This window comes from Uranotaenia lowii, chromosome 1 (genome assembly GCF_029784155.1).
Source record: "Uranotaenia lowii strain MFRU-FL chromosome 1, ASM2978415v1, whole genome shotgun sequence".
NCBI lineage: Eukaryota > Metazoa > Arthropoda > Insecta > Diptera > Culicidae > Uranotaenia > Uranotaenia lowii.
This window is the reverse complement of record NC_073691.1, coordinates 98,152,540-98,174,948: the sequence shown is the minus strand read 5'-3', so window position 1 is coordinate 98,174,948 and position 22,409 is coordinate 98,152,540. Positions and strand designations below refer to the sequence as shown.

Sequence of the window (22,409 nt, the reverse complement as noted above, 5' to 3'; positions counted from 1 at the left end):
CCTTCGGAAAGGAAAAATATTCTAGTCTTTGATTCGTCACTGACTAGAATATTTTGGCGTATCTCAGGGAGACTCAAGACCATCAGTGGCTTGTCTTGATTATTCAACTTTTATTTCAGCTTGCTTCATATTCGGAGTAACTTCCGTTTAAAAAAGAGTCAAAGCGGGTTCAGTCGTGTTGGGGGCCCTAACTTCAGCTATTTCTTGCCGGTTGTTTCTGTGCGTCGCCTTGTGGTTTCTTACCTACAGGATCACGAATTCTGACCTACTTATTCATTGCCTTTTGTATTACAGTTCTTTATTGCTTACGGTTTTATGATTGTGGTTCAAAATGGGGCCATCTATTAAGGAACTGCGGCAGAGATTCGTAAAGCGATATTTAAATATGCGTCCAGATCTATTAGACAGCGCCGACATAGATACAGAACTGGAAATGAGAAGATTTGTAGTTACCGGCGATAAATCAATAAGCCGTAGGAGACGCATTTTGAGAGATTTGTTGAGGCAGGAGAAAGAAGAAGGCTTACCGGAAATGATTGTACCGGGAATACCCGAACAGGAATTAATTCTTTGTCGTAATAGAGTGCTTCAGTTTCATACGGTGCTAACTACTAGCAAAGTGGCGCCTAAATATATGTATGCGTTGTTACATTTAGCGAATCGGTTAGCGGTGTTAGGTCACCTTTCAGATTTTGCGGGGAGTACAGAAGCTATTGATTTATTAAATAATGTTTGTGATAAACTTGATATTTACTTTAAAACGGATTCAGCAGATTCGAATCCAGATCAGGATATTGTTGATAATTTGTTTGACAAGGCAGAGGGAGGAATAGTAGGAGATTCGGTTGCCGAACAGGAGGCTATTGAGTGCTTGAAACGTATGGGAGTTATCTCCGGGGAGCTTGATAGACCAAATGCGAACGTTTTCCGCGATTCTTTAATAGCGTTGGAGAAAGAACTTACCGTGCTGCGAAGTAGACTATCTTCCTCTGAGCCTTCTGGCACTTCTAATTTGAGCACGGGGAACATCGAAACCTACACCGGAACAATTCCGAAGACATCAGACGGTGCTTGCAATCTTATGATCGTTACCAGCCAATACTCGAGGCCTGTAACGACCCCAATGGTGACGACATCCATATATACTTCCAATTACTTACCGATCCATACGAGAAATCAAAATACGACTCCATATCCTCAAATGTTACCATCCTATTCCAGTTTCAGTCAGGCTAACCATGTAACATCTTTCCCCCCTACTGAGCTGGAAAATTCTGTGTTTCATTCTTCGCAGCAGATAGCACCATATATTAACCTCACGTCAAATAGTGCCCAAAGCTCGGCAACTCATTCGAACGCACTCACATCTCACTTGCCACCCCCAATTAAACCGCCCCAATTACCCCAATCAATTGGACATCCTTCCCAGACTGCAGGCGTATCTAGACCGTATTCATCTGTTGCTGCGCCTCAACCCACGTTCGCGTTCCCCGCGTCAAGCGCATTTCCACCAGCCTCATTTGCGAATCCCTTTGCCTCAAATAGCACCTCACCTTACGCGTACCCGCCAGAAAGAAACAACACTGTTTCTCACAGATCCCTCCCCGTCTCACTGTGGAAAATTGAAAAATATAACGGCACAGATCGTGGTGTCAAACTGAATGAGTTTCTCGCGTTAGTGGAACAGTTGGCCCAGTCGGAAAGAATGTCTAAACATGAGCTGTTCGACTCCGCCTTTCATCTGTTTGACGGCCCCGCGAAAAGTTGGTACATGTCCATGCGACACCCGCACCCAGGGCGATTATTCAACTGGCAGCATTTAATCTTGGAGCTAAAGCGCAACTTTGCTCATCCTGAACTAGACATACTTCTACGTTGCCAAATTTATCAACGCCGACAGCAAAGGAACGAGACTTTCCAGGAGTATTATTTTGCTATGGATAAACTTTTCCGAAGTATGATGACTCCGATGGAAGACCGCGAAAAACTCGAAATCATGAAACGAAATTTGCGCAATGACTATAAAAAATCCCTTCTATGGCAACCAATTCTAGATTTACCTCAGCTTATACATGCTGGCCACATTATCGATTCGTCGAACTTCTCGATGTACAATCAGGTATTCGGTCAGGATCGTACGGTAAATGCAGTAACCCTTAATAATAACCCTACACCCAACCCTGATAACTCGCGTTCAACTCGTTCAACCCGAAATCAAAATGACAATTGGAAAAATCCCGCTAGAAAATCATCAAACGACAACCCACGACCTACGAATAGCTATCGCGATGCTAGAAACGCCCCCGGACCGAAATCGATCTCCCCTAGAGAACCAGAACCGGGACCATCTCAGTCTCGTCGCCCGATTGACTATCTCGTGGAAGGGTACAAGCCGCCACCCGCAAACGTATGTCTTAATTGCCGCCAACCCGACCGTCAAGTACAACATTGTAGGTCTATTAACGGTTTGTTGTGTTATATTTGTGGGTTCAAAGGATACGAGACCACTCGCTGTCCCTATTGCCAAAAAAACGGCAGGCCGACGACCGAAAATCGCCGAACGTCGGAAGAATCCGCGTGAGAGTCCCTGGTTTTGAACTGAGCTCTCTCGACTATGAGCCAGTTCTGTCTGAGTGGTATTCGGGTCGCGCGAATACCAATACCACCGAAGTCCTGCAAATAACCTTCCCAACTAGCTTTGATAATCGACCTTACGCCTGGGTCTACGTCCATGATCTACGCGTCAAAGGATTGCTAGACTCAGGTAATAATCGAACGCTTATCAGTGATAAGCTGTTCTCGCGTTTACGCGGGGTAAAACTGAAACCTTTATCGTTAAATTTAGATTTAAAATCCGCGGACGGCGGAAATTTATTAATACTAGGAGAAATAATGATTCCATATAAATTCAAAAATATAACAAAAATTGTTCCCACTTTAGTCATTAAGGATTTACTTGTAGAATGTTTGTTAGGAATGACCTTCTGGTCCAAGTTTAAAATCTACCCTCAGATTCGACAATGTGCCCTATTACAAGAAGAGAGTGACATTGAATCGACAGCTCCTGAATGTATGCTTACCCCTACAGAAGCCCAGGACCTAGAGAAAATAAAACTCATGTTTCAGATCGCCAAACCGGGATACTTACCCACGACTCCTGTTACCCAACATATAATCGAGATTACTGACGAATGGAAATCCAAACCGCCAGTCAGGCAATACCCCTACACTATGTCGCCAAAAACACGTGAAAAGGTGGTCGCCGAACTTGACCGAATGCTGAAAGTGGGTATCATTGAGCGCTGTCAGTCTGATTGGTCGCTTCCGGTGGTACCCGTGATCAAGCCTTCGGGCAAAGTCCGCCTCTGCTTAGACGCACGTAAACTAAACGAACGCACGGTTCGCGATGCGTATCCACTCCCCCATCCGGGACGAATACTGGGACAGCTACCCAAAGCTAGCTACTTAAGCACTATCGATCTATCCGAGGCGTTCCTTCAGATCCCTCTGGAGGAACGTTCTCGAAATTACACGGCGTTCAGCATTCAAGGTTCCGGGATGTACCGATTCACCCGATGCCCTTTTGGCTTAGCAAACAGTCCAAGTCGCCTGGCCCGAACGATGGATTTAGTTCTAGTTAATGGAGAATTAGAACCCTTTGTCTTTGTCTACCTCGACGATATAGTTGTAGTGAGTGAAACGTTTGGACACCACCTACAACTATTAGCCGAGGTAGCCAAGAGATTACGGGATGCTAATCTCTCCATAAACCTTGACAAATCCCACTTCGGAGTAAATGAACTGCCATTCCTAGGTTACCTTCTCTCAACCAACGGCCTACGCGCGAACCCTGAAAAGATAAAACCAATCGTCGAGTATGAACGGCCAACAACTGTAACCAAATTACGCCGGTTCCTAGGAATGGCCAATTATTATCGCCGATTTATACAGGACTTCAGCGGAGCTACTGCCCCTTTGATGGATCTGCTTAAAACTAAGGCCAAGACTATTTCCTGGACCGACCAGGCCGAAGAAGCTTTTTGCGCGATAAAAGAAAAGTTAATCAGTTCCCCAATCCTCGTAAGTCCGAATTTTTCAAAAGAATTTACAATTCAAACTGACGCCAGTGATGTAGCTGTCGCTGGCGTCCTTACGCAAGTCCTCGATGAACAAGAAAGGGTCATCGCGTATTTTTCTCACAAGCTTAGTACTCCCCAAAGGAACTACCATGCTTGTGAGAAAGAAACGCTGGCCGCAATCCTGTCCATCGAGGCCTTCCGTGGATATATCGAGGGTTCCCACTTCACGATAGTGACAGATTCTTCCGCCCTCACACATATTCTCCGTACAAAGTGGAAGACATCCTCCCGCTGTAGTAGGTGGAGCCTTTCCCTACAGCAATATAACATGACAATACGGCATCGGAAAGGAAAGGATAACGTGGTAGCCGATGCCTTGTCACGTTGTGTTGCTGTGGTAACGGCTGCTCCTACTTCAGAATGGTACGATGATCTCATTAAAAAAGTTTCAGATCAACCTGATAATTATGTTGATTTCCAAGTAATGGATGGCGCCCTTTATAAATTTGTATCAACTCCCATTCAACCTTACGACCACAGGTTCGAATGGAAGCTGGTAATTCCCCCCGAGAGAAGAAATGCCGTGCTCAAAGAATGCCATGATGATTTGATGCATATCGGTACTGACAAAACAATGGCCAAAGTTAGGTTGAAGTATTACTGGCCGAAAATGGCCAAGGATGTGAGGGAATATATCCAAGCTTGCTCTTTGTGCAAGGAAACAAAACCGGCCTGTATCCCAGTCGTACCCTCAATGGGTGAACAAAGGATGGTGACACATCCCTGGCAAATAATAGCGGTCGACTACATTGGTCCGCTTCCGCGTAGCAAAAGAGGCAATCAACACCTCCTAGTCGTCACAGACCTCTTTAGTAAATGGTGCATTTTGATACCGGTAAAGAAAATCAATAGCACTACACTATGTACTCACCTTCGGGATCAGTGGTTCTTCCGGTTCTCAACTCCTGAATCACTTATTTCGGATAACGCGTCCGTCTTCCTGTCCCGAGAGTTCAAAAATTTTCTCGAACAGTTTGGAGTGCGCCATTGGTTGAGCTCGAAATACCACTCTCAAGCCAATCCGGTTGAGAGAGTTAATCGAACAATCAATGCGGCGATACGCACCTATGTTCGAGAAGATCAGAGACTCTGGGACAGTAGGACCTCGGAAATTGAAACCGTATTAAATACTACGAGACACTCCGCGACCGAATTCACGCCGTACTTTGTTATACATGGCCACGAGGCCTTCGCGAAGGGATCGGACCATCAATGGTTCGGATCTAACGACGTGACTATTCCTGATCAAAGAACCGAACATCAGAAAGAACTATTTGATCAAATTTACGACCTTGTGAAAACTAATCTCACCAAGGCACACGAGTCAGCTAAGCATCGCTACAATCTGCGCCACCGGCGAAGCGCAAAGCCATTCGAGGTTGGCCAACTAGTTTATAAACGAAACACGAAACAGCCCAGTGCAGCGGAAGGGTACAACGCCAAATATGGTCCTGTATACCTGCCGGCTCGAATAAAAAAACGGATCGGAACCAGCTCCTATGAACTGGAAGGGACCGATGGTAAATCCCTGGGGGTGTGGCCAGGGGCCCACCTCAAGCCAGGGTAATTTATTGCTTTCCTGAACATTCACTTTCTTAGCGAGCCTCTCCTACCATGTAAGCAGCAATCTGTTTTTAGCAGCACCTCCTATCATGGGTCGTGCGTCTCGTGGTACTTCGGCGTCGGCTGGTTCTTTCTCCGTCTCAGAGGATTCGAATGACGTCATGGATCCTAATGTACGAAACCATTGCACCAATTAGTAATACAAAAAAAAGAAATACCACATACTTACAATGTCGATAGTAGTTCACCTGATTTCGGCAATTGTAACCGCGATTTCTTCCTCCGGACCCTGTCCTGATCATTCAAACCAGAAAAATGTTGCAGATTTCCATGTTTGCACTTCTGGAAAAAAAATACAAGTTCAACAGAGGTTTCAATTGGAGAGTATAACTTACCTTCAACCGAGTAACCCGTCTAGATCTGTTTCCTTTCGCACTTCCGGATCCTCCCATCGTTGCTCAGTACGCTTTTCCTGTTCGGATAGGAACCATAAACTCGAAATTAGCTTATTAAATAATTGATTTTTGATTTCAAATTTACTTGCAAAACAAAAAAAAGTAGCCAACCTTCCTGCGCCTGCTGATGAGAAGGTTGTTTTGTTTTTTTGACAGTTCACACAGCTGAACCGATTTGGTTCGTTTCATTCAGACTAGGCCTGAATCACCCCAGGTAGCATTTTTTAATATGTAGGTGTGTTCAATAGTCCGCTCTGTCGTTGTTAGAAATTACTTCGAAAAGAGGCGATAATTTGTTATAAGGAATCTTTCATTGAAATAATGTTTGAAGTGTAAAGTATTGATTAATTGGTAGAGTCAAGGTGTGCCAGTTTTTCGACCGATCGTTTTGTGTCCAAAGGGCGTTGCGCTGGAGACCGGAGTCATCGCGACGCTGATGGTCAGTACACGGTGGCTCGATTCTGAGCCATGCGCGAAATTTGAGCGGAGTTGATAACAACGTTGATGCCCTATGACCCCGCTTCTGCCCAGGACTCAAATAACGTGTCGGTCATCAACGCGGCAAGGCATTAGAGCCTTTAAGTAGAATAACAAAATCTCTGAGACAGAAATGAAGTATTGTCTCTAGAATAGATTTATAATAAGATGGAGAATGAATGAAGGTGTGAATGAGTATGAATGAATGTTATGGAGGACGCGTCCAATGAAAGGGAAAAGAATGAATGAGTGGTGTGAAAATGATTAACGGCTAGGTGTTTCTCTGTCATAAATAGAGAAGTGTAATACAATTGGCAAAGCATAAGTAGAGTTAGACGTGGTTCTGAATGGGTAGGAAACAGCGCGAAGGGGATAATCCTAAGAAAAGGGTGTCTATGGAAACACATAGGCGGGACCGTCAAGAAGGGCTTATTTTGGTGGAACCGACCGACTGAATAGGAAAAAGAAAGAAAATAGTCCAAGGAGCAAAGATGTGAAGCAAGCTGAATGAAGGTTGAATAATTTAAACACTGCACGAAAAATTGCATTAAATGTAATTCCAATGTTTAAATGCAATTTTTCTGGTCGAACTGGGGGAGGATTGTTACCGATTCAATTCTGTTTAAAAAAAAAATCGGAACAATTCATATTATTTAATACATGTTTTGATCGCGTTACTCTAGTAGTTTATTAGTTTGTTGATTACTTGGTTTGGCTCATTTACCATGTACATAAAATTTCCTTACTTTTGCATTTATTGGAATTGTTTCGGGTTTGGGAATGCCGAGGTTTATGCCAGTCTCAACTATGCCACCCTTCGACTACAGCCGTTTAGACCACTTTTCACCGGAACTGGTGTAACGCAAGAGAGCCAGGCGGAGAGAGAAATCGTCCGAAAAAGATAGGAGGGGTTTTTTGATGGGCTGAAGTGCCGACTCGGTCACTGTTGTCGGGAATAGGAAGCGACTCACATCGTAGAAAAATCAGTTTTGTGATTCGTGAGATTCGAAGTGCGAAGTGTCCGGCCAAGAGGGCCGAAGAATAGGGAGTCGGAAACCAATAAAAATCTCCCCAACCGTTCCGAAGGGCGCTCCGCTGCTTCCTAGCGCTCTGTCGGATTTTAAATCCCGACCGCACCACGAAGAACCCCGCCAAACGGGTTCCTGATCGATCCGAAATACACCTCTGTCACCAACCCACATGGTGTAATTTTCGGACAAGGACGGACCACATCGCCCCTTTTTGTATATTGGCTCTGGTCCCAACCCTGTTGAACCGATTCAATTTTGTCAACAAAATTGCTCGGCTCGGATCGGCAGAAATAAATAGTGGTTGTTAGCCACCCACCCACGGAAGGAATCCTGTGCACCACTACCCCGGGATCATCTAATTCATCGAGACATCGTGCACCAACGAGCCCCGAGGACAGCTAGCTAGCGGAAGAAGGAAGTTCCCCTATGGTACCCCGAAAATCTGGCAAGTTCAATAAATGTAAAATGTCTCGTAACTTGTGATCGTTGTCTATATTTAAAATGAGCCATATACATGTCTTGGATGATTGATTGCTTCCACCTCGTTAAAACAAGCTTGGTCGTTCCCGTCCTCCCCGAGATCGCTAAGGAGCGACCCTGAGATCACGTAAGTACCGTTTGAGCTAGCTGGTAGTTACGGCCAAAACCTTAACTTTCACCTCTCGACATTAAAAAGGGGCAGCGAAGATTAAATATATAAAAAAATATTTTAGCGTTAGTCATTAACATAGGAAGCAAAGAAATCCAGAATCATAAAAAGGATTAAAACACGGATTTAAAAAAAGTTGAATTAATATTTCAAAATAAAAAAAAGATGGAATATAATTTTGAAAAAAAAAAATTTAAATGATTTATAAATTGAATTTAAAATTTTGTGCAAATAATAAATTAAAATGAATGAAATGAATACCTAGGTACCAAAAATTTCAATAACTGTTGGAAGGTCAGCTAGTATATAGATAAAGTAGCTAATTTTAATTGGCAAAACATTTTGTTTTTCAGGTGAACTTACTGATTCTTGCTTGCTAGACCAATTGGAATTGTCCTATCAACAAACGAACATTTCAACCTGCGCTTTTTAGAGCTTGTCATGCATTGCCTAAAATACTTTTCGATCATTCTTACCCGCACCGTTAAGATCGTGGCTGCTTTTTAGCCGTAATTTTCAATTTTCTGATCGTTTTATTTTAATTTACTTAAGAAAACTACAGGGTCTGCTTGTTGGATAGCTCTATTTTTTCAAAGCAAAAGCTATGTTCTAAGATTTTAGTACATATCCGCTAAGCAAATGTTTATTCATACCAAACTAAATAAATGCTTTGAGCTTTTCCTTTGCTTGATTACGAGCTAAGTAAATGCCACCGAAGTAATTGCTAATCCTTATTCTTACCACTACTTATCTCATAATCTCTTATTCCACCAACAGATGCCAGACTTGCGATATCTTGACTGTCGTGTGGATTTCTCGGTCAAAACGTTCGGCGCCGTGGTAGCACTTTGCAAAGACCTCGGCATTCGGCATCCGGAAGAGCTTTCCCTGTGCAAACCATTAGAGGCCGCCCACCTAAAAAAAAATTACGCAGATTTTCCAAAAAAGAAAGTGACAATCGAGCAAAATGGTAATGGACGAGGAGAATTGTTTCGCCCTGCCTCGGACACCAACACGTTTATACCGACGATGTCAACCAGCTTCCACGGAAGCAACGGCAGCCTAGACGGGCCGACCAACGGAGGACCATTCTCCTGTGCACCAGTTCAGCATTCGCACTATAACGCAAGCAGACCAACGTTACAAAGCACACCCATCAGTTCACCAACCGGGGTAAGTATTTGATTAGTTTTTGAATAGTTCGTAAATCATGCTTGCTAGTTTCGGGCTAATAACGTTGAATAAGGCCGCGTTTTCACAAAACTCATTATTCATGTATTCAAAGATGAACGTACTTTAAAATTTAATACGTAATAAACACTTTTCAAGACAATCTGGGGTTTCAAAATATCAGAATATTTTTTTTAATGAAATGAACTTGTTTTTATACTAATTTTTCAAACACTATATTCAATGATTTTTAACACTAGAAAGACCGCACCAGTCAAAATGACTGGTTGGACACTCTGATTGTTGAATATCTTTTAAATACTTCGCTTTAAAAATTTGCAAAAAATACGAATTTTCATGAATTTTGAATCTCTACAAAACTGTGTAAGGTACACCGGGGTAAGTGGGGACGCGGGGTAAGTGGGGACGGTGGCTATTAAAACAATACTGTGTACTATTTTTTCAAACTTTTAATGCAGAATGTTAAATTTACTTGTAATCTATCCAATAACTGTAAAAGAGGTACGGTTCCGACAATAACGGATGTTTACGGTGACTTTTCGTTAATTTTCTATTTTTAACTAAGATGTGGAGTTGATGTGCATCTTTTTCAATCGCAAATTTCTCGTAAACTAGCTTGCTCTTGACGAAAAATTCTACATCGAAACAATCTTTACATTAGAAACCACCAGTTAAGAAAAGAAACAACGATTAAAAATTAAGAAAAATGAGTTTATTTTCAAAAATCTAAAATGTTGTCTCCAAACCCTACCTGGGGTAAGTGGGAACGGCTTTATGCATGTTTAGACATTTTTTCAATTTTCTCTCCTTCATTCAATACATTTAAGCGTTATTTAGCATTCGGATCATGAAAAGTTCTTGTGTTTCCTGAAATAAGTATATATTTTCGATAAAATCGGATCTCGTGTGTTGCAACATAAATTACACAAAATAATCACTACCATGAACTTTTTTCAAAATTTTGGATGGTTCGAGCAATAAAGTAACGTATTCAACCTAGAAAACACAAATTTGTTGAAAATTTCCTGAGAAATCAAAGGGAAAATCTACCGTCCCCACTTACCCCATAAGGCGGGGTAAGTGAAGACACCAACAGTCCATAACAATTCACGTGATAACTTTTTCGCTTTTCGTCTATCAAGCTCATTTCTTCAGCATTTGTAAACAACATGTTCTGCATCACATTGAACGCGATTTTATCAAAATTGATTCACTGCTGATTTTTTAATGATTTTTCAATGTTGAACTATACGAAAAACCGTCCCCACTTACCCCGGTGTACCTTATATTTTAATTAACTAGCTCTTTTAACCCTTATCCGCATTAGATTTCATTACCCTAATCAGCACTAGGAGTGTCAATTTGACACCACAAGCTCAAGTCGTTATAACTTTTGGCGTGTTAAACCGATTTAAACAAAACTTACATCAAAAGAAACCATATAATGTCAGTAAAATATGTTTAGAACATTATATACAGCTAAAGTTACAAGTTTGCTCGTTATTCAGCATGAAAGAAAAAAATCCGAAAAAACATGCCTCACGAAAACTGCTGTAGTTCATATATTACACGCCCAAAAAAATATTTGCCTTATGCATATGAAAGCTGAAGTTAATGCCTACATCATTTTTTTTTTAATTCAAATAGTTCTTTATTAAGGCCATTTACTTTTACAAGTTTCTTAGGACCGGGGGTCAATTATACAAAGCAAAAGTGTGGGGGGGGTGGGGAGGGGAGGATCGACGGAATGTCAGGATTTAGGAAGGGATGAGGAATGAGGATAAGTTTTGATGCGATTTGCACTCCGTGAACGGGTCAGAATTGGACAGTTGTCTCCAACTGTGGGTAGACGATTGTCTTCCACATTTTCTGTCGGCACGGGAGGGGGCGGCTGTGATGTGATTCTTTTCCTAGGGGGGAATCAGCATCCAACACGGGAATTGGGTTTGTGGTGGCTGCAGTGCACAGTGGTGCAGAACATCAATCTAGCTGTACGAAATTAATAGCGCCCAGGGATGAAGAGATAGACATTTGATGTCTTCAGCAACATTGTTCAGTTTTACAAGGGGCATATTCTAGTATCAAAATTTTTGCCGAGGGGTCCACCGATAGCGAGATAAAAATACTAACTTTTTTGTTTTTCAAATTAGGGCTTTCCCGCTTAATAATTATTCTACTAGGGCTACTAGAATTCTAGTAGACTTTCTAGTAGAATTCTACTAGAACTTCTGCATGCAGGCCTGCAGGCATCCAAGTAGAAAATGGCCCAGCCGATTCTACTTGGAATGAATTTCCCGATCCAGAATGACAGTTTGAATGAACGACTACGTGTACGTGTGTGAGTAAGGGCGAAACCTGTACTACGCCATTGCAATTTTCAGGAAAAAAAACTAATATGAAGAATTTTATGATTTTTATATACTTTCATTTTATTTACGAAACACATATAATTTTTTCACTAATAGCACTATAACTACACAATTAATCAATTGATCAGCGAGCGTAGATCCTCCCACTGCTGCACTCGCAGAATCGATCATTCCAACGAAACCTTTGCCTCCACGGCCTCCGTTGTGATTTTATTCACCACTGGATGGGGGTGTAAATCCTTCGCTATTCAAAAGTCCAACTCGGACGGAAGGCATCCCGAGTGCCCTGTGAAGTTGATAGATGCAAAATCCGGCACAATGCGAGCGGCACCCATGCTGATGCTGATTTCCATCGGATACGGAGGGATTTTGACGAAATCCTGACGATAAATGGATAAAGAGGTAAAAAAACTGGAAAGCTACGGTTGTACTGTTTTCTATTAGATTAATTTTCTTACCTGAATCTAAGGAATCCAAAAGGCTGTAGTTTTTCGTGGCGTTTGGCGGCCATGCTTACAAAGAACTAAAATTTTCGGCAGCTTTGCATGAAAGAACATGAGCCAGATGAACAAATCAGTGTTGTACAGGAGGGCAGTTCATCTAGTTTGCATGAACTACATCAAGTGTAGATGTATGTGTGACAGAATTCAGTTCAAAGGTTCACAGCCATACAAATACAGAGAAAAGTGACACTTGTGAATACACTGAAAAAAAGTCTAGTAGAAGAATTATTAACTGGGTTGATGTCTTCGACAAAGTTGTTTATTTGATCAAAATACATAAGTTTGTTGAATATGTCAAAGTCCTGTCACATGATCCTCAGGAGTTACAGTCAAAGTAAAAAAAATCTCTTGAAAAAACAATTTTTTGAACCTGACACGTTGTAGATTGGATAAAATGGTTCGCTGTTTTGATACAAAGTTGGAACAAGCCACGATCTACATTTGTCTCATACATGATGATGGGTTTAGAAGTTGCTGAAGCTCTATATTAGCTGCGTTCAATCGTAAGTAGCGATTGGTTTCGACTAGTTTCTGTCAAGTGGTCGTTGTTCAATGGGCTCATGTTTTGGTCGAAACAGGTCTGGTCGTTGTTCAACGGAGCAAGTTGAAATCGATCGAAACTAGTCGAAACCGATCCAGCTCGAAAGCAGGATTCGTTTCTACCACACTAACACACATGCAGCGTGTGTGTCAGACAGAGAGCATGTTTTTGTTTCGTTTTCGCCATTTCATTCTCATCAAGTGCTCTGGATGCTTTGATTCAGTCGGCAGTCGGTTCTGTGTGTTTCGAGTCGGTGGGATTGTTGCTGTGCTAACTCTTCCTACAATTATTCCTGTGCTGTGCGGTAGAAGACGTTAGCACTTGCCCCGGGGGGAATGAATGAAATAAACACTTGTCATAAAGTTATCTTATTTTAAGAAATTTAATGGTTTTACCTCTCGAATGCGTTTGAAACACGTCCACGCAATTTTTGTTATTCATTTTTTGTTTGCGGAAGGCTAAGACCAAGATGGTCTACTAATGTGAACACATCCACAAAAAGCAAACCGCCAAAATATCGTGGAACTCTGCAGATGCATGGGAAAATAAATTCAGATTGTCCCATCATCGCTTTTTCAGTCTCATTTAATATTACGAAATTTTCTATTTCAATACATTTAAGGATTCCATGAATATAAGCTTGTTTTCTAGCCCGGTCTGTCTAGAAATTCGTGTGCAAAACGCACAAAACATGCATTAGTATTGGTGTAAGTATGTTCAACGGACGACCTGGTTGAAATCGGTCGAAGTCAATTGGAAAGAGACAGATTACCAACTGTCAAAATCCATTCCTACTTGTTTCGACCTATTTCAACCTGTTTCGACTAACTTCCATTGAACACACATATTGTGTGCTGCTCTATATCATTTAGTGTATTTTATTGGCAATTTTGGAAGGCTCATCCATCAAAAAGTGCACATTTTCGCAATATCCTTTTTTTTGTGATTATTTTCGGTGATAAGCGGAACCTTTTTCATTTGAAATTAGCGCGGAAATCGGTAGAACTAGTAGAGATTTGAATGATTGGTTCAAAAAACTGTTTTTTCAAGAGATTTTTTTTACTTTGACTGTAACTCCTGAGGATCATGTGACAGGACTTTGACATATTCAACAAACTTATGTATTTTGATCAGATAAACAACTTTGTCGAAGACATCAAAGCCCTAATTTGAAAAACAAAAAAGTTAGCATTTTTATCTCGCTATCGGTGGACCCCTCGGCAAAAATTTTGATACTAGAATATGCCCCTTGTAAAACTGAACAATGTTGCTGAAGACATCGAATGTCTATCTCTTCATCCCTGGGCGCTATTAATTTCGTACAGCTAGATTGATGTTCTGCACCACTGTGCAGTGAAGCGATCTCTCTTCGCTATCTCCTTGCTTGTTTGCTGCTGCTGTTGATTGTCTTCTTGTTGGATCGGAACTTCTTGTTGTGGCGCTTGCTGGTCTGGTTGTTTTGTTCGGTGCAGATTATGTGCTTCAATTTGTCTCTTTACGATGTCGGCATACGATGAGTTGGAGTTATTATTGTCAACTATTTTGCGTGCGGCTGTTAGCGTTATTCCTTTTTCGGTTTGTAGTTTCAGAGCAGCAGATTCAAAAACCCATATTGGGCAGGACCTATCAGTAGGAGAATGGTTTTGTTTGCAATTTCGGCAAAATTTTACTTTTGAGGTACAATTTGCGCTTCCGTGGTTAGAAGAGCAAATAGTACACGCCATCGGATAAGGACATCTTGCTTTTGTGTGGCCGTAAGTAAGGCACTGCCGGCACAACATCGGTTGCGGATAGTGGGGCCTTGTTCGAACTCTTAGTAATCCAAAGTTAATGAATTCTGGTACAACAGTACAATTAATCGTCAACACCAGAGTTGGTGTGTTAACGATACCACTAGCACTAGCAGTCTTCTTAGTGATACGACGAACATTTGTTATTTTCTGGGGAGCAAGCTCAACCTCTATTTCTTTTTCAGTCATATCATCCACTTCGTTACACAAAACCACAAACTTTCGCGAATTCAGCTCTGGATGGCGACCAATTTCGATGGGCGTACCATCTTTCAACGCAGTTAAAGTGAATAACTTCCTACCTTGGTCCTTGCTACGAATTTTGATGACATACCATGATTTGCGTTTTTCATAGTAGCCTCCTTCCACCTTTCCTGCGTGTTCCTCTACTGATTTCCCAATCACGAACGGATTTTTGGGAAGCGTATAACCTGGTTTAGCACGTAAAACATATAATAAAGTCTCTCCCGCAGGTTTTCCGTGTCCATCCATTCTGGGACAGTCCGCCCAGGATGGTCTCCTGGTGAAGGACTCATCACCGCAGTTCGCTCTGTGCTTTGGTACGTATCAGACCTATATCGTTGTGAGCTGTGTTGAGCGCATTCTAATTCTCTTGTATTCCTTTCATTCTTTGCATTGAAAATGCCTGACGGCGATGATTCGGAACCACCGGTTAAGGAACGCCGAGTAAGAAAGTATCCTGAATCTTATTCCGGCCCGGTCATTGTTATCGTGGAATCTGTGACAGGTTCTAACCTTGCATGTGCCAAAATAGCCAAATATATGATGAAAACGTTTGGCGATGATTATGTACGTGCTATGCCCATATCGAAAACAAAACTGAAGATCCTCTTCCAAACGAAAGAATCGGCAAACACTCTTGTTGAGAAGCAAATTGCCGATCTCCGTTTTGTAATTCCACAGCGGTTAGTTGAATGTCTCGGGGTTGCATATATAGAAACGGATGTGAAAGATGAAGAACTGATAACGGCTCGTGCATATGAAAAATGCAAATTGATACAACAACATAACCCTGAAATCGTTGAATGTCGTAGAATTGTGAAGAAACAAGATGGTCTCGATATTCCTCTCTACACAGTTATTTTCACTTTTAGTGGATCGATCCTACCCTCGCATGTTGAGTTAAACAAAGTTCTGTACACGGTGAAGCAATATGTGTATCCTGTGCGCCAATGTGGGAAATGTTGGCGACTTGGACATCACAAAAAGCAGTGTAAAAGTCAGGTTAGATGCTACAACTGTCTAAACGGAACAGGTAATCCTGATCACAACTGCATTTCTGAAGCACCACAGTGTGTTAATTGCCACGGTCCTCACCGAGCTAACGATTTTAAAGCTTGCCCAAAAATCCAACTCAAGAAGCAAAAGGAACAACAACGTCGAGATACATTCTCGCAAGGGAAAACAGACTGGTTTTGTCAGTCTGGTTCCGATAATATTGCAAACCAACCACAAGAGATTCCTCAGCCATCTACTAATCAACACCAAGGTCCCCGCCCGAAACGACGATATGCAGCCGATGATATTGACGAGAATGACGAGCTCCCCCAACTAGAGGTAAACATTTCTAACGGGGTGTGTGAGTCCATTCAGTCAACTATCGAATCAGATGCCATGCTGAACATGATTGCAGATGTGTTCGAAATCCCCAATAATGATGTTGCCATGATCGAGAGAATTAACGAGGAAATACTCGTGAAAATGTCAGATGCGGTTACCAATCGAATGAAATCATACATCAGTACGCTGAGATTATGATAAAAGCTCACATCGAACGATTCAGAACTAACAATCCCCCTACAATGTCTGCAATGGAATTGCAGGGGAATTCAAAGTAAAATGCCTAGCCTTATCAATATGATAAACTCTTCTGATGTTAATATTGTGATTCTGAGTGAAACGCACTTGGATCAATCAGCAAATTTATCAATTCCACATCATGCGATTTTCCGATCCGACCATCGTAGCAATTCGATGGGTGTAGCTCTCGCCATTAGATATGAACTGCAACCGACGACATTCAATATTCCTGGAACTTTTGACATTCAACATACAGCATGTCAAATCAAATGCAACTTTGGAGTAGTAACAATCGTATCGCTGTACATTCATCACCAGGCTGTGGTGTCAAAATCCAGTTTTGAAGACTTTTTTTCGGCCGTACCAAAACCTTGCACAATTTCAGGCGATTTTAATGCGAAACACGTATTATGGGGAAATGCTTCAGACAATTCTCGTGGAAATTATTTAGCCGACGCTTTAGAAACAAGTGATCTAGTAGTTTTAAATAATGGATGTCCGACTAGATTTGATGTTAACCGGTCGTGGAGTGCCATCGACATCACACTGGTTTCCTCAGGTCTCAGTCTAAACTTCGAATGGAACGTTGAACAGAATCCGCACGGAAGCGATCACTTTCCTATTTATTTCGGAACGAACTTAATCAACGCGACGATACATCGAAATGGGATCAACATCAAGAAAACAGATTGGGAGTTATTCAACAATAAAATTGATGATTTGCTCTTCAACAACAACTTATGCGACTCCGGTTTCAAGACGACACACACATTTGAATAAGGTTCCACAACCCTACTGGGACGATGAATTGACCGAGGCCAAAAGAACTACTCGAAATGCCTTTCGAACCTGGAAGCGGAATTTGACGTCAGAAAATTATAATACATATAAAGAAACAGAACGTGATTTCAGGAAAATGGTTAGAGAGAAGAAGATAAAAAGCTGGCGAGCTTTTTGTGATTCATTTAATAGTGACACATCGCTGCAAACTATGTGGCGCTTAGCTAGAAGTTTTAAGTCGCGTACGTCTGCTTCGAGAAAGATGGTTTCACAGCAAGTCGTGATTGATCTTTTGGACAAATTAGCTCCTCAAACAGCAAGAAAATCTAAAATGAATTTTTTGGGATGTCAATGTACTGATCATTCATCTAACTCACCTTTCACAGTGAAAGATCTGAAAACTGTTTTCAAAACCGGAAAAGATTCGGCACCTGGAATCGACAAAATAACATATTCAGTTATAAACCGACTACCGCTTTCGGCTCTTCGACAACTAACGGGAATTTTCAATGATATATTCATCAATGGAAATATCCCTCAGGCTTGGAAAATATTTAAAATAATCATTATCCCCAAACCAGAACAGAATATAGATTCGGTTTCTGGGGTGCGTCCCATTGCGCTTGCATCTTGCTTCCGCAAAGTTTTCGAGTTACTGATAAAAGAGAAATTAGAATGGTGTATGGAGAGTAACTTCAAATTTCCAGATGAAATAAGTGGTTTCCGGAGGGGAAAAGGAACGATGGATGCTCTGTTTCCTTTAATCGAAGAAGGATCAAACGCTCTTAGTTGTCAGGAATATGTCGTTCTCTGTAGCATTGACATAAAAAGTGCGTATGATAATGTTGAAATAGAACTCCTAATCCGAGAATTGAGAGCATTAGAAATCCCTGAATGTATTATCCGCAACATATACATCCTATTCGAAGAAAGAATTCTATCGGCGGAAATTGGAGACTCCAATACCATCACAAGGACTACGTGGAAAGGATTACCACAGGGTTCACCATTGAGTCCAATCTGTTTCAACATAATGATCACCAGACTTTTGCAAAATATTCCGCAAAATGTTATCAAAATCAACTATGCAGATGATACAACTATAGCCAAAAGAGGAACAGATGTAAACGCATGCTGTGATGCCTTACAGGCAGCAGTGAACTCGTTAGTTTATGGCATAACAGATCTCGGTTTCGAAATATCTCCCACCAAAAGCAAGTGTTTACTGATCTCGACGCAGCAACCGGAAAATCCTCCTGACATCCTGATCAACGGCCAACCTGTGGAATACGTGAAAACGATGAAACTCCTGGGCATGCACATAACACGGAATCTTAAATGGACCTATCACATCTCTCAAATTAGGAAAAAAGTGGCACCATTCATCAATTTCCTGCGATGCGTTTCAGGACAATCCTGGGGTGCACATCCTTCCTCGCTTCTCAAAATTTATAAAGCTAGCGCTCGATCAATCATCGAATATGGTTCCATTTTGATGACGAAACTGAATCAACGGGATACTCTCACTTTGGACAGAATCCAATGGGCATGTATTCGCGTATGTTTAGGGTCAACTAAAACTACACATACCGGATCACTAGAAGTCCTAGCTGGATTATGTCCTCTGAGATTTAGGAGAGAAATGGCGATCATGCGGTTTATCAACAAACGAGCTCACTTACAAAATTGGAATGAACTATTCAACCCACACTGGAATCCGCATTAGCATCAACAGAATTTCAAAAAACCATCCACGATTTAAACGATTTCTTTCCTTTGCAGAATACCTTACAAACACATCCATGCTATCTATTTTCACCAAATCTGCGGAAATATGAGATAGATATCGACTTGTCGGTGGCTGCTCTCTTAGCACAACCCAGCCAGGCTAGTACAAAGGATACTGTAATGAATTTCATTGAAGAGAAATACCAAGGAACATTCTTACTAGCAACAGATGGTTCGAAAGACTTATCAAATGTAGGATATGCAGTTGTCAACAACTTTAACATTCCTTTCACATCACACAAGCTGTGTCAAGTAGCTTCGGTATATACTGCGGAACTTTTGGCCATTCGAAAAGCAGTTGAAATAGTTTCGGAAAGTCCAAACGGAAACTATGTTATAATGACCGACAGCATGAGCTGCTTAACAAGCCTGCAAAGCTTCACAGCCAAGTCGTCGTATTCAGTAGCTTGGTATGAAATCAAGGAAATGGTGAAATCCCTTCAATTCCGAGGATCCAAATTAACGTTAATTTGGGTACCATCACATCGTGGAATTCCTTTGAATGAGTTAGCCGACCAAGAAGCTAAGGCCGCTTCTAGACAAAGTTCTCCTGATACTTATATGTTAACTACCAATGAGATATCGTTCCCGTGCCGTCTTAGGAGTCGACAACGATGGCAGGCAGCATGGAATACTGGAGTTAAAGGTCGCTACTGTCATAGTATTTTATCTTCCGTTTCGTTACAACCGTGGTTTGCCCAGTATGACTTTAGTAGAAGAGAGATAGTAATATTATCGAAGCTCATAAGCAACCATTCACGTCTACCAGCTCATCTCTACCGGAACCGAATTATCCAGAACGACACCTGTGAGTGCGGCGCGTCTAACGCAGATCCAGATCACTTCCTGTTTACCTGTTCAAATTATGGAACAAGGAGATGGACGATATGGAAAATCCTGTTGGAGAAAAGAATTACACCAGATGTTCAAATAATGCTCAAAAGTCTTAACACAGAAGTCCTCAAAGTAGTAGCAAACTTTTTTATCGATTGCAAAATAGATTTGTAAATTTGATTTATGTTTTACCACTTGGCCCGCTATGTGTTAAAAGTTAAGCCAAAATTGTATAGTTTTAAAATAAAAAAAAAAAAAAAAAGGACTCATCACCGCTTCACTGACTCACGCATCCAACAAAAAAAAAAATCAGTTGCCTTTTAGATCCGAAATAAGCACACTCTTAAAATGCGACTGGTCGGCTCGAAGGCAGAGAGTGAACTCCCAATGCCTACATCATGAAGACAAGAAATATTTTTTTAAATTTTTTTTTTTAATGAAATGGTCACAAAAAGTTCAAAAAAGTGGTCTAAAAAATCTACTTTTCATTCGATTGCTAGTAAATACTGTTTGAGCGATAATAGAGTTTTAGAAAAAATATGACAACAAACTTTATTAAAATTCTAACTTCTTGGTTGGATTTCGGCATTATTTTGGCTCTCGGCTTGGCTCTCTTCCCAAATCACCACCCACCGTACCTTCTCCGAGAGCAAACAAACACGTTTTGCTGGACGTTTGTTGTCATATTTTTTTCTAAAACCCCGCCATCGCTCAAACAGTATTTACTAGCAATCGAATGAAAAGTAGGTTTTTTAGACCACTTTTTTTTAACTTTTTGTGACCATTTCATTGAAAAAAAAAAAAAAAAATTCTTGTCTTCATGATGTAGGCATTAACTTAAGCTTTCATATGCATAAGGCAAATATTTTTTTGGACGTGTAACATATGAACTACAGCAGTTATAATGTTCTAAACATATTTTACTGACATTACAAGGTTTCTATTGATATAAGTTTTATATGAAGTTCATAATAATTCAAACGACTTAAATAGATTTTACTTTTGTGGTGTCAAAATGACACCCAAAGTCGGAAAAGGGAGTTTTTTTGTCCAGGCTTCCAGGGTTCGTCCATAAAAAAAGTAAAGATGCAATACTGAAGAACTTTTGAATTCATTTAGGGTCCTCGAAGAAATTTTTGTATTTTGAAGCTTCTGAAAAAAGTAACAGGCCTTCAAACTTGCTATGGTGTCAAAATGACACCCTAATGCGGATGTCACATGTGAATAAACGTGCAAACGAGAAAAACGCTATTGAAATACCAGCTATATTTTCAATTTTTCTCTCAAACTAATAATTCACCGTAAGTTTTTTCTTAGTGAACAGTTCAAGTTAATCATTTTTCAATGTTTTCTGACAAAAGAAAATAACATTTCCTACAAAAAACAGCAAATTAGAGCCAAAAACGCCCCGTGTGACACTTTTGCGTAGAATCAGAACACATGCCGATGCTAGTTCTACGAAAAACTGTCACACGGCTACAATTTTTCTATCATTTTAAAAGCTCGCATAGTTCCTTTTTTTCCTAAAAACTCAAGTTAAGCCTTAATTTGGGAAATACGTTCCTCTTTGTTTATAAAAATGTATAGTTGAGAATGGATCCTTTAAGTAGTGCCTACCGAAAAATGTTTGTGAAAGTTTCTCTGAATAAAACACTCAAGGCTTCTCGCTCCTCCTCCGCCCTCAATTTTAGTGTTTTTTCAGTGGATAACATTATATTCAACAGTTTAAACTTATCTTAAGAGAATTTTTTGATGAAATTTGCATTTTTAATAGAATTTTCTCTAGTGTGACATTTTTGCGTAGAAACATTAACATAAAGACAACCACCTTGATGAAAATTTCGTATAAATTCAGAACAAAGTATACTTGTTTGTGTTTTTATTCGAAACTTAACACTAAAAAAGAGTGTTTCCAGCAAAAAAGTGAAAATGACCTAAAAGTCACATGGGACAGTCTTCCTTAGAACGGCAGTATAACTCAAACAAGATACATTTTTTTCGCTTGTTTTTGGTTTCATTTGCATTCTACATTCAAGAAAATGAGCCGTAGTTGCACAGAAAAAATTATTTACTGTAGAATTACAGCAAATATCCTGTAACAAAAAGGAGCAGGACATTTACCGCAATTTTACAGGTCGTAAAAAAAATACACGACATTTATTTTTACGTGTGCATATTTTTTTACAGGTTGCTTTAAAATTACAGGTCTGTAATTTAAAGCCGTGTACACTGTACAGGGTTGTAGTTTCTTCCTCATAAAAATATATTTGGTATCATATTAACGAATGAAATGAAATGAGACATAGTAAATACCAAAACGCCAATTTTTTAAATGATATACATAACAATTTTATTATGCAATAATAAAAAAATGCTCTACCTCCGTCTAAAAACGGCTGGTTATACAATCGTTTTCAATACGGCTGGTGTTGCTAAAACAATCTGGCGGCCAATTTTTCCTCAATGGCTGCCATTTTG

General features: G+C 40.6%; 2 protein-coding genes and 1 long non-coding RNA gene across 4 annotated transcripts in view; 2 read left to right on the top strand and 1 right to left on the bottom strand.

The window, feature by feature from the left end:
- Window positions 1-331: 331 nt before the first annotated feature.
- Window positions 332-5,899, top strand: LOC129737664 (uncharacterized). Its single transcript, XM_055728825.1, has 4 exons — window positions 332-2,385; window positions 2,496-2,764; window positions 2,942-5,659; window positions 5,739-5,899. The coding sequence occupies exons 1-4, from the start codon at window positions 332-334 to the stop codon at window positions 5,897-5,899; spliced, it is 5,202 nt and encodes a 1,733-aa protein (XP_055584800.1).
- A 3,032-nt stretch (window positions 5,900-8,931) lies between these two features.
- The window catches only part of LOC129742751 (unc-112-related protein), a 154,369-nt gene continuing 140,891 nt past the window's right edge, over window positions 8,932-22,409 (top strand). For both annotated transcript variants that reach the window (XR_008736554.1, XM_055734696.1), the window contains exon 1: window positions 8,932-9,487. Coding sequence is in view for 1 of the 2 variants with exons in the window: in XM_055734696.1 (XP_055590671.1) it covers window positions 9,092-9,487 (396 nt within the window). In the remaining variant the exon portion in view is untranslated. The remainder of the gene's footprint in view (window positions 9,488-22,409) is intronic.
- On the bottom strand, window positions 11,909-12,471 carry LOC129742790 (uncharacterized). Its single transcript, XR_008736556.1, has 2 exons — window positions 12,333-12,471; window positions 11,909-12,254 (listed from the first exon to the last, which is right to left on the bottom strand). It is a non-coding gene; the product is annotated as an uncharacterized LOC129742790 (long non-coding RNA).